Source organism: Macaca mulatta, chromosome 11 (genome assembly GCF_049350105.2).
Source record: "Macaca mulatta isolate MMU2019108-1 chromosome 11, T2T-MMU8v2.0, whole genome shotgun sequence".
Taxonomy (NCBI): Eukaryota; Metazoa; Chordata; class Mammalia; order Primates; family Cercopithecidae; genus Macaca; species Macaca mulatta.
In genome coordinates this window covers 105,967,040-105,983,631 of record NC_133416.1, presented here as the reverse complement: position 1 = coordinate 105,983,631, position 16,592 = coordinate 105,967,040, and the positions used below count along the sequence as shown (strand labels likewise).

At 40.1% G+C, this 16,592-nt stretch overlaps 1 protein-coding gene across 1 annotated transcript in view; it reads right to left on the bottom strand.

The window, feature by feature from the left end:
• APAF1 (apoptotic peptidase activating factor 1) overlaps nucleotides 1–16,592 on the bottom strand; it is an 89,850-nt gene that overhangs the window by 47,198 nt on the left and 26,060 nt on the right. Inside the window, exons 11-16 of the mRNA XM_015152496.3 lie at nucleotides 16,157–16,270; nucleotides 15,506–15,690; nucleotides 9,822–9,948; nucleotides 6,976–7,101; nucleotides 4,431–4,562; nucleotides 536–661 (exon numbers count right to left, since the gene is read on the bottom strand). Coding sequence (XP_015007982.3) covers nucleotides 536–661; nucleotides 4,431–4,562; nucleotides 6,976–7,101; nucleotides 9,822–9,948; nucleotides 15,506–15,690; nucleotides 16,157–16,270 — 810 coding nt within the window. The remainder of the gene's footprint in view (nucleotides 1–535; nucleotides 662–4,430; nucleotides 4,563–6,975; nucleotides 7,102–9,821; nucleotides 9,949–15,505; nucleotides 15,691–16,156; nucleotides 16,271–16,592) is intronic.

The following is a 16,592-nucleotide window of genomic DNA, read 5'->3' as shown; positions in this document are numbered from 1 at the left end:
TACAAGAATAAAAATTCGACATTACAGAAGTTTTTTTTTTTTTTTTTTTTTTGAGATGGTGTCTCACTCTGTCACCCAGGCTGGAGTGGAGTGGTGTGATCTCAGCTCACTGCAACCTCCATCTCCCGGGTTCAGGGAATTTTCTGCCTCAGCCTCCCAAGTAGCTGGGATTACAGGTGCTCGCCACCACACCCAGCTAATTTTTGTATTTTTAGTCTAGTTTCACCATCTTGGCCAGGCTGATCTTGAACTCCTGACCTTGTGATCCACCCACCTCAGCCTCCCAAAGTGCTGGAATTACAGGCGTGAGCCACCACACCCAGCCTACATTATAGAACTTTAAGCATTAGGTTATACACCATTCATAAACAATCGTTAGGATAAGCAATTACAGTTAAACTAAATATGCTCCTGGAAGTTGAAAGAAGCAGGCTCTTTCTGTAGAAATGTGAAAAAAACAGAAACCTATTTCTATAACCAAATCTTAAGACTTTCCATAAAATATAACCTATTTTAATAGTGTACAAAAGCATACCTTTAAGGTTCCATCAGCTGAGCAACTAGCCAAAAGCTTATCATCTGGTGAAAATCTGCAGTGATTGACTGAATTTGTATGACCAAACATGGTATTTCGACATTCTTTTTGATTCAAATCCCAGAGCTATTTGTGAAAGAAAAAATATAAATAAACAACTAGTATTGAGTGGGGAAACATCAGAAATCATGTGAAGTTCTTCCTTTTCTCTCATTTAAGCTTTTTGGTTACAGAATGATGTTTAACCCACAGCAACACAAACACATCAAACACAAAAGTATCAAACACAAAAATGAACTTGTGATTAACAAGCAATGGGGCAGCCTTTAGATCAACATGTAAATCTACTAAGGGACTCAAGGGCTCACCGAGGTTTTTAGGCTGAGTACTAAATAACTAACTAAACAACTACTACTAATTTTAATGGAGTGGTTTAGAATCATTATTATTTTACACAGTTACAAAAAGCCACAGTAAGTAATATATAATATAAATTACCTCCATATTTTTTAATGTTAGGTTATCCAACCCTAAAAATGGTGGAGTAAGTCAAGTACCACCTCCAGGAAGCAATTAACCAAATCCAAAATGTGGCACATTCCATGGGACAAATGACTAAACTGCTCTAATAAATCAATGTTACAAGAAAGGAGGCAGAGGAAAAAAGAAACTTTAATAGAATAAAAGAGACTTAAGAGGCAAAGCAAATGCTACATGAAGTTTGTTTGGATTCTGATTCCAATAAACAAGACAGAAATGCATGTTTTGAGAATATGGAATAAGTGAACATGAACCAGGTATATTACAAAACTGTATTTTATTATGTTAGGTGTGATAATAGTATGGTATGATAATAAACATAATATTTATATTAAAGATCTCTGAGATACATGCTTAAGTATTTTGGGTGAAATGACATATTTAGGATTTGCTGTAAAATCCTCTATTCAGGCTGGACATGGTGGCTCACCCCTGTAATCCCAGCACTTCGGGAGGCTGAGGTGGGCGGATCACCTGAGGTCAGGAGTTCAAGACCAGCCTGACCAACACAGCAAAACCCCATCTCTACTAAAAATACAAAAAATTAGCTGGGAGTGGTGGCCCACACCTGTAATCCCAGCTACTCGGGAGGCTGAGGCATCAGAATTGCTTGAACCCAGGAGGCAGAGGTTGCAATTAGCCGAGATCGCTCCACTGCACTCCAGCCTGGGTGATAGAGAGAGACTCTATTCAAAAAAGTGGAGGAGTTTATAAGCTGTGTGTGGTGGCTCACACCTGTAATCCCAGCACTTTGGGAAGCTGAGGCAGGTGGATCACAAGATCAGGAGATCGAGACCATCCTGGCCAACATGATGAAACCCCATCTCTATTAAAATACAAAAAATTAGCTGGGCATGGTGGCATGGCCCCTGTAGTCCCAGCTACTCAGGAGGCTGAGGCAGGGGAATCACTTGAACCCAGGAGGCAGAGATTGCAGTAAGCCGAGATCGTGCCACTGCACTCCAGTCTAGCAACAGAGCAAGATGCTGTCCAAAAGAGAAGGGGGGGGGTAATTTATAAAATAAGATTGACAAAATATTAATCACTGTTGAAACTAAATGATGGATACCACAGGGGTTTATATTATGTTTCCTCCCTTTGGGTAGGTTTGGAAATTATAAAAAATGCAAATAAAAGGAATTATAGTCATATCTGGTGATTTATGCTAGTAAGATTAAACCCAGAAGAAGAAATCAATTATTCCCAGATGTTAATTTTGGCAAAAATTATTTGGAAATGATTAGTAAGTGAGATACATCCTGTTCCTCATGTCCATTTCTATCCTTGGCTCCTTTATCCCAGTCCTAGATAAACTCAGTTCTTCAGATAAGGCAAGTTACATGAAGGCAGCTTCAGAATTATATATTTTCACTGGCTTTTCTCTGCTCAAGAATCACAAGAAATGCATCCTAATAGTCCTTATGGTAATACAGGTAGTATGGCACATCTTAAAGTAAACCTTGTCCTTAATTAAAACGGTTTACTAACCAATAACCCCCTCCCACATGGCAGAGGTTTTTTTCCTATATTGAAAAGGAAATATGGACTTCCTCAACCTACAAAATGCCAAAAGCAACATCAAAAATTAGTCATAAATAGTATAAGTCTTAGGTTTTTTAGCAGTACATTTATTCAAATAGAGCCAAGTTTTTTTGAGTAAAAGTGAACTATAACTGTGATATAATTTTATGTTACTACATTACTCTGTAATTTTGGTCCAATCCAATGTTTTCAAATTGTGCTCTGCAGGGTCCTTGGGATTCTATAAACATAAATATGCCTAAAGAGGCTGGGCGCTGTGGCTCACGCCTGTAATCCCAGCACTTTGGGAGGCCGAGGCGGGCGGATCACAAGTTCAGGAGATCAAGACCACGGTGAAACCCCGTCTCTACTAAAAATACAAAAAATTAGCTGGGTGTGGTGGCGGGCACCTGTAGTCCCGGCTACTCAGGAGGCTGAGGCAGGAGAATGGCGTGAACCCAGGAGGCAGAGCTTGCAGTGAGCCGAGATCACGCCACTGCACTCCAGCATGGGCAACAGAGCGAGACTCCATCTCAAAAAAAAAAATGCCTAAAGAGCACTATGTGGTGGGGAGGGTTAGAGATGAAAGGGAACGAGAGAGAATGAGAAAGGAAGGGGAGGGAGGAGGAAGGAGGAGGAGAAGAAAGAAGAAGAGAGGGAGGAGGAGAGAAAAGAAAGGTAAAGAGGGTGACAGGGAGGGAAAGGGATAAAGGGAGAGAGACAGAGGAGAGGGAAAAAGGGAGGAAGAGAGAGTCAAGGAGAAATGCAAGTCCCATTCAGCCAGAGCAACAAGCTTTATACACACTGAGCTTCTGTGTAATTTTTTCTTCTGAAAAATAAATAAATAAATAAAAATTTAGCTTCCTGAACAGGAGGATGGAGAGGGCAATTTTCAGTAACTGTTTCAGGACTTTCTAAAGATAATTTTTCTAATAGTTTATTTAAATGTCAAAACATAGAGTCTATGAAGTTTTCCAAACTGAAATGTCTTTTACTACCTCTCTCAAAAATATCACGTTCAATTGCAAAGACGGTATGACATCAAGGAAGAAAGGTTTGAAAACAATTCAAAAAAAGTTAGCGGATCTTTCTGGGATCCCGGAAAAGGTAATCTAGCTATCTTTATCCACTTAAGAGGAAAAAAAGATACAATCAAACATTATCAAGCATATGTAGAATGAATTTCTATTTTTGGTTTTCATTTGTGTTATCTTTCCTACCAGCACCTTTTCCCTCCTCTCTGCGATAACAGAACCTCTCTTTTGAATTAAGCTCCACTTATGATTCAAGTAGAGCTGACCTCACTCATTTGTCCCACTTCCATATAACTAAACTTGTGACCCTTGGACAATCCAAGGGTTTCATCCTACTGTCCACTGGGGTTACCCTAGCGACAAGCATGTAAGCCAAACTGAGTCAAATAAAGTCTCTCTAAAATTAGATCTATGGGTTCTAGGAAAGAGCACATTTCTCTTACTCTGTGATTGTGAGCTATAAGGTAGCCACATTTTTTGTCACATAAAAAGCATGCCTGAACCAACACAAGGGAAGGCAAGAGTCTGGAGATGGAAAGGGAGGTAGAGCCTGAGAACACAGTTTAAGCATTTGGAGTCAGCTATGCCTGAAGCCATGCTATGCTCCCTCTAGACTTTTCAGTTACATGAGCCAATAAAATATTTTTAAACTATTTTTTTTTTGCTTCAGCTAATATATTATTGTAGTTTCTACCACTGTGACCAGAAAGTCCTAATAGTAAGATACATAAGAAGATCAAAGGAGATACTCTGATGTACCTATCAAATTTATCTACATAATTCTCAATATCCACACTTACTTTGAGGAAGCAGTCACTTGACCCAGTGGCTAAGAGAAGATGATGACTACTGTTGGTGAAATGGCAGCAATTGACTTGCTCTGAGTGCTCATCATAAGTGTGTACTAGTTCCCCGGTCACAGAATTCCAAATCTAAAGAGAAAAGAGAAAAAATTTACAAATACCCATTATTTTCAAAGGGAGAACAGAGGGGCAAAGCAATGTCCATTGCTTTGCAAATGCTATCTTATCCTGTCATAGCAGATTTTCCTAGTTGGACAAGATGCTAATGAAACCTCTCCCCTTTCTAAAATATGGCAATATTTTGCCTCAATGTTTAAAAAAATTATTTGCAAATATACATATATGTACCTATAGCATAACTGGAGTGTCACAAACACATGACATTTCTTAAGGGCAGGATTTCACATGTTTATATGAATGACAGCAGGCAGAGAAGTGCTTTAAAGAGGTTGGCATAACAGACTTGTGATCAGAAGGGTTGAGCCCAAGAGCTGGCTCTACCACTTATGACTTGTGTGTCACAAATCCCTAACTTACCTGCATCTCAGGTCCCTCTTCTGTAAAATGGGGATATTTATATCTCTCCTACACAATTTAATATATCAAATGAGATAATGAACATGACAAGTGTTCCATGGACTTCAAGGTACCATATAAATAAGTAAAGGCAGACTGCTTAGCAAAAAAAAATAAAGGTTTTATAGTCTGAGAGAAATCCAGCTTTCAACCCTGTTACTGCTCCCAGTTAATGTAAGCTTGCTTGCGCAAGAGACTTCATCTCTGAATCTGTGTCCTCTTCTATAAATGGGATCAACACTTACCTTGCAAGCTGTAGCAGGAAATTGATAATGTAATATAATAAGGTGTGTAGTATAAAGACTCTTATAGTATTCAATTTTCAGTAAAAACTAATCATCATTCTAGCTACTATGTAAGACAACTAAGCAGTCTATGCCATAGAACAACAAACAAAAGAAATAAATTACCTAATGAACTTTCACTGGGATTTTGACTTTTTAGAGGTACTAATGTCCTTTTTGCATTTCCTTTGTATCTTATCAAAGCACTGATTAGAATCCCCAGAGGTCCAGAGACTTTATCTTCAAGTTCTTTAATAGGTATTTCTGCCTCTGGCTTAGAAAATAGAAACTCATTATTATTTCCTTTTACTCCATGTAGCTCTGACTTTGGAACTGCCCTCAGTGGCCACCTCCAAGTCTGACTCAGAGTCAGAGTAGAGGCTACAGAGTGAATTAACTGTTGGTTATAAAGCCACGAGTCCAATCTATCAAGAGGTAGATTTTTCCAAGGTCTCAAATTTAGTCTGGACATTCCATAGCCCTCTTCAAGTAGGTGAAAACTTCAGGAAAACACCCAAGGCAAATTTCTTGCCCACTCCACCTAGCCAGATCCAGTACTCCAGATTCAACTCCTTTGAGAAAGTGTTAAAGTAAGGTCTCTCTTCCATATATAACACCCACAAGCCTTCAGTTTCTCTTGAATTCTATATTAGTATAAATGCTCCAGCTAAAAGCCAAATTTGGGAACAAGAGAATACTTAACGAAGATAAAAATTACTCTCTGGTGGGGCACGGTGGCTCATGCCTGTAATCTCAGCACTTTGGGAGTCAAAGGCAGGCGGATCACTTGAGGCCAGAAGTTCAATACCAGCCTGGCCAACATGGCAAAACTCTGTCTCTACCAAAACTACAAAAATTAGCCGGGCATGGTGGTGCACACCTGTGATCTCAGCTACTCAAGAGGCTGAGGCATAAGAATCAATTGAATCCTGGAGGCGGTGATTGCAGTGAGCTGAGATTGCACCGCTGCACTCCAGTCTGGGTGTCAGAGCAAGACTCTGCCTCAAAATAAATAAATAAAAATTACTCTGTTTACTTTTCTCTATTTATTTTTTAGACCAGTAACATATTCTTAGTTTGTTCATCCATCTGGTTTTCCACTGAATTTATAAGCCAGTTCATAAAGGTACACAGAAAAAATTGGGGCTGCATTTTAAAATTGTATCTTACAACAGGAATCCCTAAGTTTATGCAGCAACACTCCTAATCACAATGCACTCAAAGATTTCAACTGATATTTAACCCATGGACTTGTCTATTAATGGCAGACAAACTCATTAATTTGTCATTGATTTTCCCCACTGCCTGTTTAATCCTGAAGCTGATCAACCTAGGCATTTTTGCTGGTGTTTAAAAATAAATAATTTTCAGGTCAGGCACAGTGGCTCATAATTATAATCCTAACACTTCGGAAGGCTGTGGCAGGAGGATCACCTGAGCCCAGGAATTGGAGTTTACGGTGAGCTATGATCATACTACTACCCTCCAGCCTGGGCAACAGAGCAAAATCCTGTCTCTTTAAAAAAGGTAAAGAATTTTCAGATACTGTTAACTTACAACGGATCAAGTTAGTAGATCAGCAGGTGATAGTGCTTTAACTCTACTAACTCTGGTCTCATGATTATAGAAAGATAAAATGAATTCTGTTGTGATTACAACTCAAGAGGAAAAGATTTTCCTACCTTCACTTTTTTATCCACTGAGCAGGTTGCTATAAATCTGTCATCCGTAGAGAATGCACAACAAAGCACTTCATCCTCATGAGCCTTGATTTCTAAAAGTTTCTCTCCTGTTTCAGCTTTGAACACCTGCACAAGTAACAATAAAATATTTTTATAATAAACTGCTTAACCATAGGTCATCATTCAATAAAAATCTTTAAGTGAGTTTAATCATTGTCATTTTGCAAAACAGAAAGAAACCTTGGCAAAGCTACTCCCAAAATCAGAATTTCTGCCAGAATGTGTATGCGTTAATGTAAATAGAGAACTATTCACTATTAAATGTTTCTAAATATCAATGAAAATGTTACAGGATCTTTGCGGTGTTGTTTTTCTGGCCAGAAACTTCTGTGGCTGGTGGCGCCTTTGCCTGAGTTTTGCTTGGGCCCACTGGTCTTGTTTCACCCACTTGGCCTGACAGGCTGCGTTCAGATCATGCTACCAGCCTGGGTCCCAAGCCTGCCAAGGGCGAATCAGGTGTGGAAAGGCAAGGCATGTGTGAGCAAGCGTGGGGTCCAGCCATTGCGCACAGACGTGCTGACTGCTGCAGTGGGGCAGGCAGCTCCAGGTGCCAGCATGGGCGCTGGCTCTCTGTGAGGCTGTGGCTGGACCAGGCACACCACAAGCAGCTTACACGGCTGGCACCAGGGAACACAGTGGTACCCAGAAGCTTGGAGATGCCAGGAACCGCAGGACCCCAAAGAGGGAGTCACAGCCCTAGCTTGGGGAGTTCCCAAGTCTGGGCTTCCCAAAGGGCCTCAGCTCTTCTTTCCTTCTCTCCACTCGCAATGTGGCAAGCAAGGGGCATGTCTCAGCCATGTTTGTATTACAGCTCTTTTAGCCTCACCATCTGGGGGGTCCCAAGTTCTTGTCCTACAACCAGGAAGAATGTGGTACGCTGACAGGTGGAGGGTGAGCAAGACAAACAGGAGCTTTATTGAATGAAAGAATAGCTCAATAAACCTGTGGGGGGCAGCTCCTTTCCACAGTTCAGGAGAGGGCAGGCAAGTCCTGCTGACAACTGTTCAGCTATCAGCAGAGAGCGTAGCTCCTCTCAGCAGCTGGTCCTCCTGTCATCTGCACAGCTCTCAGCAAAGAGGGGGCGCTAGAGTGGGTTGCTCCTCTCTGCAGCTGGTCGTCCCAGTGTCTGCTCAGCTCTGGCTAAGCCCGGGGCTTTTATGGGCTTCGGAGGGGAGAAAGTACGTGCCAGCTGGTCCATGGGCAGACATGGGCAAGCCCGGAAAAGGTACTACAAGTTCCCACTCCAGTCCATTCAGTTCACACCAGCAGCCCAGCTTCCAGCCTTCAGGCCCTTTGCGGCCTGAAGGTGAGGCCTCATTGGGGACCCACCCCTGTCCGCCCAGGAACCTGTCTGCCTCCTGCTGCCATTCATGGCACCCAGGCTGTAGGTGTCAAGGGGAGCCTGCAGGCCAGCATCAAACTGCCCTCAGCACCCCCTCAGCTTCCCTCCTATGCTCACCGGCGCCCAAAATCCGGAGGGGGCTGAGGCAGCAGGGGGCTGGCATGTCAGCACTGCCCCAAGCATGTGCACATCTGGCAGGGCTGCAACAGCACCCAGGCTCAGCCCCAGCTTTGCTCTGAGATCAGAGTGGGTGCCAACAACAGGGAGAAGTCAGGCAGCGGGAGCAGGTACTTCCAAGCCTGCAAGGACAGGGGGTCCTTCCAGGGCCCCCAAGAGTACAGGGATGCCTCAGTCTGCAGCCACAGCTTGGGCAGCTACAGCTGCACCAGGGGGAAGGGCTCCTGCCTGCTCTGTCGAGCCAGAGGCCCGAGCCTGCAGCTGTGGTTTGGGCGGCTGCAGCTACACCCAGGAGGGCAGGGCTCTGGCCTGCTCTGTGAAGGAGGTTTCCAGATCCACAGCTGTGGCTTGGGCGGCTACAGCAGCACCCAGGAGCTCCTGCCCTGGCTTGGGCGGCTACAGCAGCACCCAGGAGCTCCTGCCCCAATTCAGAAGGGGTGGGGCTCCTGGAGCATGCAGCCCCAGCTGCGCCTCCCTGCTGCAGCCAACATTATGGCAGCAGCCACTTCAGGCTGCCCCCTGCTGCCATCAAAAAGAAGTGTCAGAGCATAGCTTCAGTTCTTGAGACTACTTTGGCAACTTCTTAACAATCAAATAAAACATTTCGTTTAATATGTATTCTCTCTGGAACTCAAAAACCAAAATTAATAAAATTACTAATAAAGTACACATATAGACATAAGATATGGAGTCATAATCTTGCAAACACTAAAAGTATCCTAAATACAAGTTTTAACTAATTTCATCATGTTCTCTGCAAAATCAAAAGGCAGAACACAAACATTAAGAAAAGTACTCATTCATATTTTCTGAAAACAAAGGTAATCTTAAAGAAATTCTTTAAAACAGCTTAGGAAATAGTCTAGTCCAGTTCCTATTTACAAGAAAAAAACCGATGCCTAAGACTTTGATAAAATAAGTATTTTCTTAATCACTGTTTTTTAATCACAGCCCTACTTCCTGTGCTATGAAGCCCTATGTCTTCTAACAATTATTTCCTCACTACCCTGAGCTGACAAATGGATGGCTGGGAACTGACTGGCAGGATAAAGGGCACTTCCTTACCATCTGTAAGTTTAGAATTAGGAAAACATGTAACTGTATCCTTTAAATCTCTAGAGAAACCTTTAATAAAATGTTCAAGGAGTTGGATTTGTCTGTTATTTCTAAGTTGCAATTTTCTTGAATTTTAGGATTTAAACATATTCCGATATGCACAAAACTGTATACGTGCCTCTTTGCCTGTTTCTCAAGAGATGTGTTTTACCTGTAAGGTTTTATCAGCTCCACAAGAAGCTATTCTCTGACCATCCTCAGAAAAGCAGGCATGGTAAACAGCATCTGTGTGGGGGCGGACAACTAAGCGGGAAAGATTCGTGATGTTTTTTTTGTTTCTAAATACAGGGAAAAAATGAACAGAAATTCAATAAATGAGAGTAAAAGTAACTATTTTCTTTCAGTAATAAAATAAACTGTCTTTTAACAAGGTTATGTTCCCCAAAATACAAAATACTTAAAATCAAATTACTAACATGCAAATGACAGCATAGATCACCAAAAGAAAAGAAATAACAAAAGTAGCATTTGTAAGAGAAATGTTACCCTTTATTAAGCAACCTGTCATGTGTTACAAATGTCACTGAGTTGGAAGAAATCTAATTAATCAAATTAATCAAATCTAGTTAATCAACAAGTCACTTTCTATTTTCCTTTGATACATTAATAATGATACATGTGCTGATAAACCATTATGTAAGGATACCTTCAAAAATTCACCATCTCTTTTTTAAAATAAAAATCATAGCAAAATGCTCATTTCCTAACTGAAGGAAATGCCCAGCATTATTATAATGATGTACTTTAAAGCTGCTCTTCTCAGCCAGGTGTGGTGGCTCATGCCTGTAATCCTAGCACTTTGGGAGGTCAAGGCAGGTGGATCACCTGAAATCAGGAGTTCAAGACCAGCCTGGCCAACATGGCAAAATGCCATCTCTACTAAAGATAAAAATTGGCCGGGTGTGGTGCCATGTGCCTGTAATTCCAGCTACTTAGGAGGCTGAGGCAGGAGAATCACTTGAACCTGGGAGATGGAGGTTGCAGCGAGCCGAGATCACGCCACTGCACTCTAGCCTGGGCGACAGAGCAAGACTCCATCTCAAAAAAAAAAAAAAAAAAACTGCTCCTCTCAAACTACAACTATTCAGACATACCAAAAAGATAAAGCAACGTCATATTCTTTGTATCTTAATCTAATGAATACGAACTATTCCACTAGTATAGATATACTATCTATAGATAGTATAGATACATTACTGCTCATAGTATCTAAAGTATAAAGGGGCCAGATGTGGTGGTTCACACCTGTAATCCCAGGACTTTGGGAGGATGAGGCGGGAAGATCACTTGAGGCCAGGAGTTCGAGATGAGCTTGGCCAACTCTACTCATCAGAGATGGTGAAACCCCATCTCTACTAAAAATACAAAAATTAGCAGGCATGGCAGCACACGCCTGTAATCCTAGCAACTCAGGAGGCGGAGGCATGAGAATCACTTGAACCCGGGAGGTGGAGGTTGCAGTGGGCCGAGATCATACCAATGCACTCCAACCTGGGTGACTGAGTGAGACTCTGTCTCTAAATAAATAAATAAATAAATAATAAAGTGTAAAGGAATGTAATGTGTACTTAAAACAGAAAAAACTATTACTGCAGTGTCAGAACTTCATATACATTACATCCCTGTCACTTTAAGTAAATATGTCAAATAGTGTTGTGCTTATTTTAAAAGTCAAGGGTGGGCAGTCAGACAAATCTAACCTCATTTATATTACTTATTACATGTGTAAATGAGCAAATTACTTAACCTAACAAGTTTTTATTTCTTCATATGTCGAATGGAAGTAATGGTATCTATTCTAAACAGCACCCCACACATAAAGGTGCCACTATTATCATTCTTCAAAAAACCACACACAAGACAGATCAAAGTGATAAAAGTGAACACAAAGGTAGATGATATTTAGATCCTGCCTAAAAAGCATTACAATTTAGTAGAAGTGATAAAAAAACAAAAACAATTGTTCCTCCATATTGATGAGGGACTTGTTCTAGGACCCACTACAGATACCAAAATCCATGGATGCTCAAGTCTCTTACATAAAATGGTATAGGATTTGCATATATCCCACCACATCCTCTTCTATAGCCTAAATCATCTATAGATTACTCAAAATACCTAGTACAATGTAAATGCTATGTAAACAGTTGTTATACCATCATGTTTAGGAAATAATAACAAGAAAAGTGTCTGTATATGTTCAATACAAACATAACCATCTACTTTTTTTTTCTAGTATTTTCAATCCACGGTTAGTTGAATTCACGGATGTAGAACCCACGGATACGGAGGGTTGACTGTATAATATAAGAACTAGAGTGATGACAACTAGAAGAATAGATAAGTTCTAGCAAAGTTAAGAGGATTCGATTTTAAAATGTTTTTTACGTCTGCTTGATCTATCTACTCAATTCCTCAAAGCTCAGAAAGTGACCTTCATAATAATGGATATATAGTAGATGGCTCAAAAGTACTAGATAAATAACAAATGAATGACTGAACAAATAATTTCACTGAAAACAGAAACTCAATTAAATTTAAGCTTATACCAACCTAAACCTTTCTATAGTAAACACCAAAAAAGTTTCTAGTACTCAAATAAAGCATCCTTTGAATATGGCCTGGTCAAACACAATTTTAAAATAAGTTATAAATAGCTAGCCATTTTATGAGAGAACATCACAAGGAGAAATGCAGTTGACGCGATGGCAGAAAACAGGAAGAAAAAGTAAAAACTCAACAATTCACAAGAGAACAAGAACTAAACCTATGCCCTTTGATCAGAGCAAGTATTAAGATTAGATTTCAGCCACTAACTAAAACGTGAATTCATTCAATATTTCACAAATTTATACTGAATACCAACTATACGGACCAGAAAAATGCTAAATGCTATTCTTAGTAACAACAACTAATATTTATTGAGCACTTTCTATGAACTGGGTGCTGTTCTAAGTACTATATGTATGTCTATATGTTTATAGACATACATACACTCATTTAATCCTTACAACAATGCTATAAAATACAATCATTAGGCAAAAGAAGTTAAATAACTTTCCCCTTACGACACACAACTAATAAATAGCAGAGCTGGGATTCAAACCCAGGCAGTCTACAGCCAGGGTATGTTATTTTAACCTCCAAACTATTTTACACTTCAGAACACATGGACTAGTATGAGAGAAAACCAAGTAAACAGATAATCACTATGAAGTGTGACAAATGCTATGATATGGGGCAAACAGTACTCTCAGACAGATCTAATCTAGCTTCCATAAGTTAGGGGGCTGCTCCTCAGAGAGAGAGAGAGCCCTCCACAAGAAAGTGTTAAAGAATGGTCAACTCTGGAAAGTGGGAAGGTAGGAGAGAAATGGCTAGTCTTTGACTTTTCATCTTACATCCTATTACTATTGTTTTTTGTCTTAATCAAGAACACGTATTATTTAAAATAAAACCAGCTGGGTGTTGTGGCTAATGCCTGTAATCCAAGCACTTTGGGAGGCCAAGGAAGGAGGATCGATTGTGTCCAGGAATTTGAGATCAGCCTGGGCAACACAGTGCGACCTTATCTCTACAAAAAAATAAAAAATTAGACATGGTAGTATGTGCCTATAGTCTCAGCTACTCAGGAGGTTGAAGCAGGAGGAATGCTCGAGCCCAAGAGGTCAAGGCTACAGTGAGCAGTGATCATACCACTGCACTCAACCTAAGTGACAAAGTGAGATCCTGTCTCAAAAAAAATAAACAAAACCAACAAAAAACTAAACTTATATTTTAACTAAAAACATTTTTTTAATTCTCTCAGATACCATTCTCTCCTTCATGGAACCCTCCCTTACTTCACTACTAGATTTTGAACTCCTTAGGGGAAAGACTTCACATCCAGTAACAGTGCTTAGCACAGTAGAGAAACTCAAACGCCAGTGCTTAGTATAGTACAGAAACTCAAATGTTTCTTGAACTAAACTGAATCAAGAAAATCACCTACAGCAGTCTGACTTATTTGGAAAGAGGGCCTAATGCCATAAAGATCCACAGATACCAACCTGGACTTCTATTTAGATATAAATTACACAAATGAAAAGAGAACCACTAATATTTATTATTTCAAGCTATAAGGGAAGCATGACATATGGAAGGAGCATGCAAAATAAAGCCAGGCAGACCCAAGGTGTTTTTTTGTTTTTTGAGACAGAGTCTCGCTTTGTTACCCAGGCTGGAGTACAAGTGGCACAATCTCAGCTCACTGCAGCCTCTGCCTCCCAGGTTCAAACGATTCACCACGTCCAGCTAATTTCTGTATTTTTAGTAGAGATGGGGTTTCACCATGTTGGCCAGGCTAGTCTCAAACTCTTAACCTCAGGTGATCCACCACCTTGGCCTCCCAAAATGCTGAGATTCCAGGCATGAGCCACTACGCCCGGCCACAAGACCCAAGGTTTAAATCCCATTCAGCAAGTCACATGAACTTAGCCAAGTCCAAATCTCTCTGTGCCTCAATTTTCTCATTTGTAAAACAGGGCAATTTTAGGTATTTAAATTTTTATAAGGTAAGGATTAAATAGAATAACTTGATTATGTAGCATCATAACAGGTATTAAAAAGATGGTATTAATATCTATCCTTTCCTTTTTATAAGCTGACAAGATTAAGGTAAGAGCAATAGAAACTCCTTTAAGAGAGAATAATCAAGGCTGGGCGTGGTAGCTCACGCCTGTTAATCCCAGCACTTTGGGAGGCCGAGGCAGGCAGATCACGAGGTCAGGAGGTCGAGACCATCCTGGCTAACACGGTGAAATCCTGTCTCTACTAAAAAATACAAAAAAAAATTAGCCGGGGATGGTGGGAAGCGCCTGTAGTCCCAGCTACTCAGGATGCTGAGGCAGGAGAATGGCGTGAACCTGGGAGGCGGAGCTTGCAGTGAGCCGAGAGCACGCTACTGCACTCCAGCCTGGGCGACAGAACAAGACTCCATCTAAAAAAAAAAAAAAAAAAGGGAGAGAATAATCAGGGTTCAGTGGTCATTTAATAAGGACTATGTATGCAAAGGAAAGTGCAAATTACTTTACAGCCATTATCTCATTTAAATCTTCACAGAAGGCCAGGCGTGGTGGTTCATGCCTGTAGTTCCAGCACTTTGGGAGACCGAGGCATGCAGATCACTTGAGGTCAGGAGTTTGAGACCAGCCTGGCCAACATGACAAAACCCCGTCTCCACTAAAAATATAAAAACTAGTCAGGCATGGTGGTGGGCGCCTATAATCCCAGCTACTTGGGAGGCTGAGGCAGGAGAATCACTTGAATACGGGAAGTGGAGGTTGCAATGAGCCAAGATCACGCCACTGCACTCCAGCCTGTGCAACAGAGTGAGACTCTGTTTCATAAATAAATAAATAAATAAATAAATACAATCTTCATGGAAATAGCACTTATTTCAAAGGATTTTACACATGAGAGAAGAACCTATAACTTGTTCAAAGTCACAGAATTATTAGGTTTTAGAACTGAAGCTCAAACCCAGCTCTGTGGCTCCAAAGTCCATGCTCTTCACCACTATACTAAATTACAGTAAGTCAAGCACTTAGTACTGAATATTTAGGATAATTTGTCAAAATGTCTTACAGGCATCTATTTATATGGATTCTTTGAAAATACAATCATTTTCTCCTATGCTTACTTCTCTAGAACTTTTCAATAAGTAAGAATGCTTATTAAAAGTTCCAGCCCTTTTGAAAGTAGTTAAATCTTCCTGGAGTGAACGTATTCACCACCTAAAAAATAATGACATAGTTAGCGCACCGCTCCTGTTGGTTTCTCTCCTAACCTACTTACATCCATTCCAGGTAAAGCATTCCATTATCGACCTCCTGCTTGGCCTGCAGCTTAGCTTGCTGATAAACTTCTGAAGTTTCCGGCTCACAGAGACCCAGTTGTACAATATTAGGAAATGGCTGTCGTCCAAGAAGGTGTCCATTTAAAGATAAAAACTCCTGAAAATTCTCACTGACTGCACAATCCTATAAATAAACTGAAATCTCTTAGAAACACAATCAGAGCCAGGATCTGACATTTTTCTGTTTCTGTGATCTTGCCACTTTAAAAGCTTAAATGAAATATTCTTTATGTGAACTAAAATTGAACAGCCAACCATTAGGTACCAAATACATAGGAATCCTCTTCTGACTTTTAAACATAGGGTAAAAAATCTCATTAAAAACACATTTCTTAATACATTCTTTTTTTAAAAAAAACCACTGAACATCTTATTTTCCCAGCTTTTAAACTTCAATCCTACCTACTTTCCCAGTAGGCTGGGAAGCAAATTAATTAGAATCACCAAAGATCAAAGGAGGGAAATTATCTTCACCCCTTCTATTCTCTTCACCCCTTCTATTCTGCTCATCCCCATCATTAAACCTAGAATTAAATGTCAAAAAAAATGATATTCCTTTAAGCACTAATTTTTCATATTAATATACATACCTTTTCATCTAGTATATGTCTGTATTCCACAAATTCATGAATCAGATGAGCAGGGCCTACAAGTTCTGTTTTTGCTTTAATCCAATCCAGGGAAAACATTAAAGCACAAAGTTCCTTTAAAAAAAAAGTAACATCAGCAGCACTGTTAGAGATCAAAACATTTTAGGTATAACATCATTATCCTCACACTACTAAGAGAAACAGTAAATATCTAGAATTTAAAGGATGCAAAGGAAGCAAGTGAGAAAGAATACATCTATAGTTCCAAAGAATCATAAAATGGGCCTCATACTTTAGCTCCAAATAAACCCCGGTTGGTTAAAAATTTAAATAGAAAATAGAAAACATTTTAAAATACTAGAAAATACAAATAAATATTTTTGTAAGCTTGTAGTAAAGGAAATCTTTGTAAACATGACCCCAAAGCAAAATACCA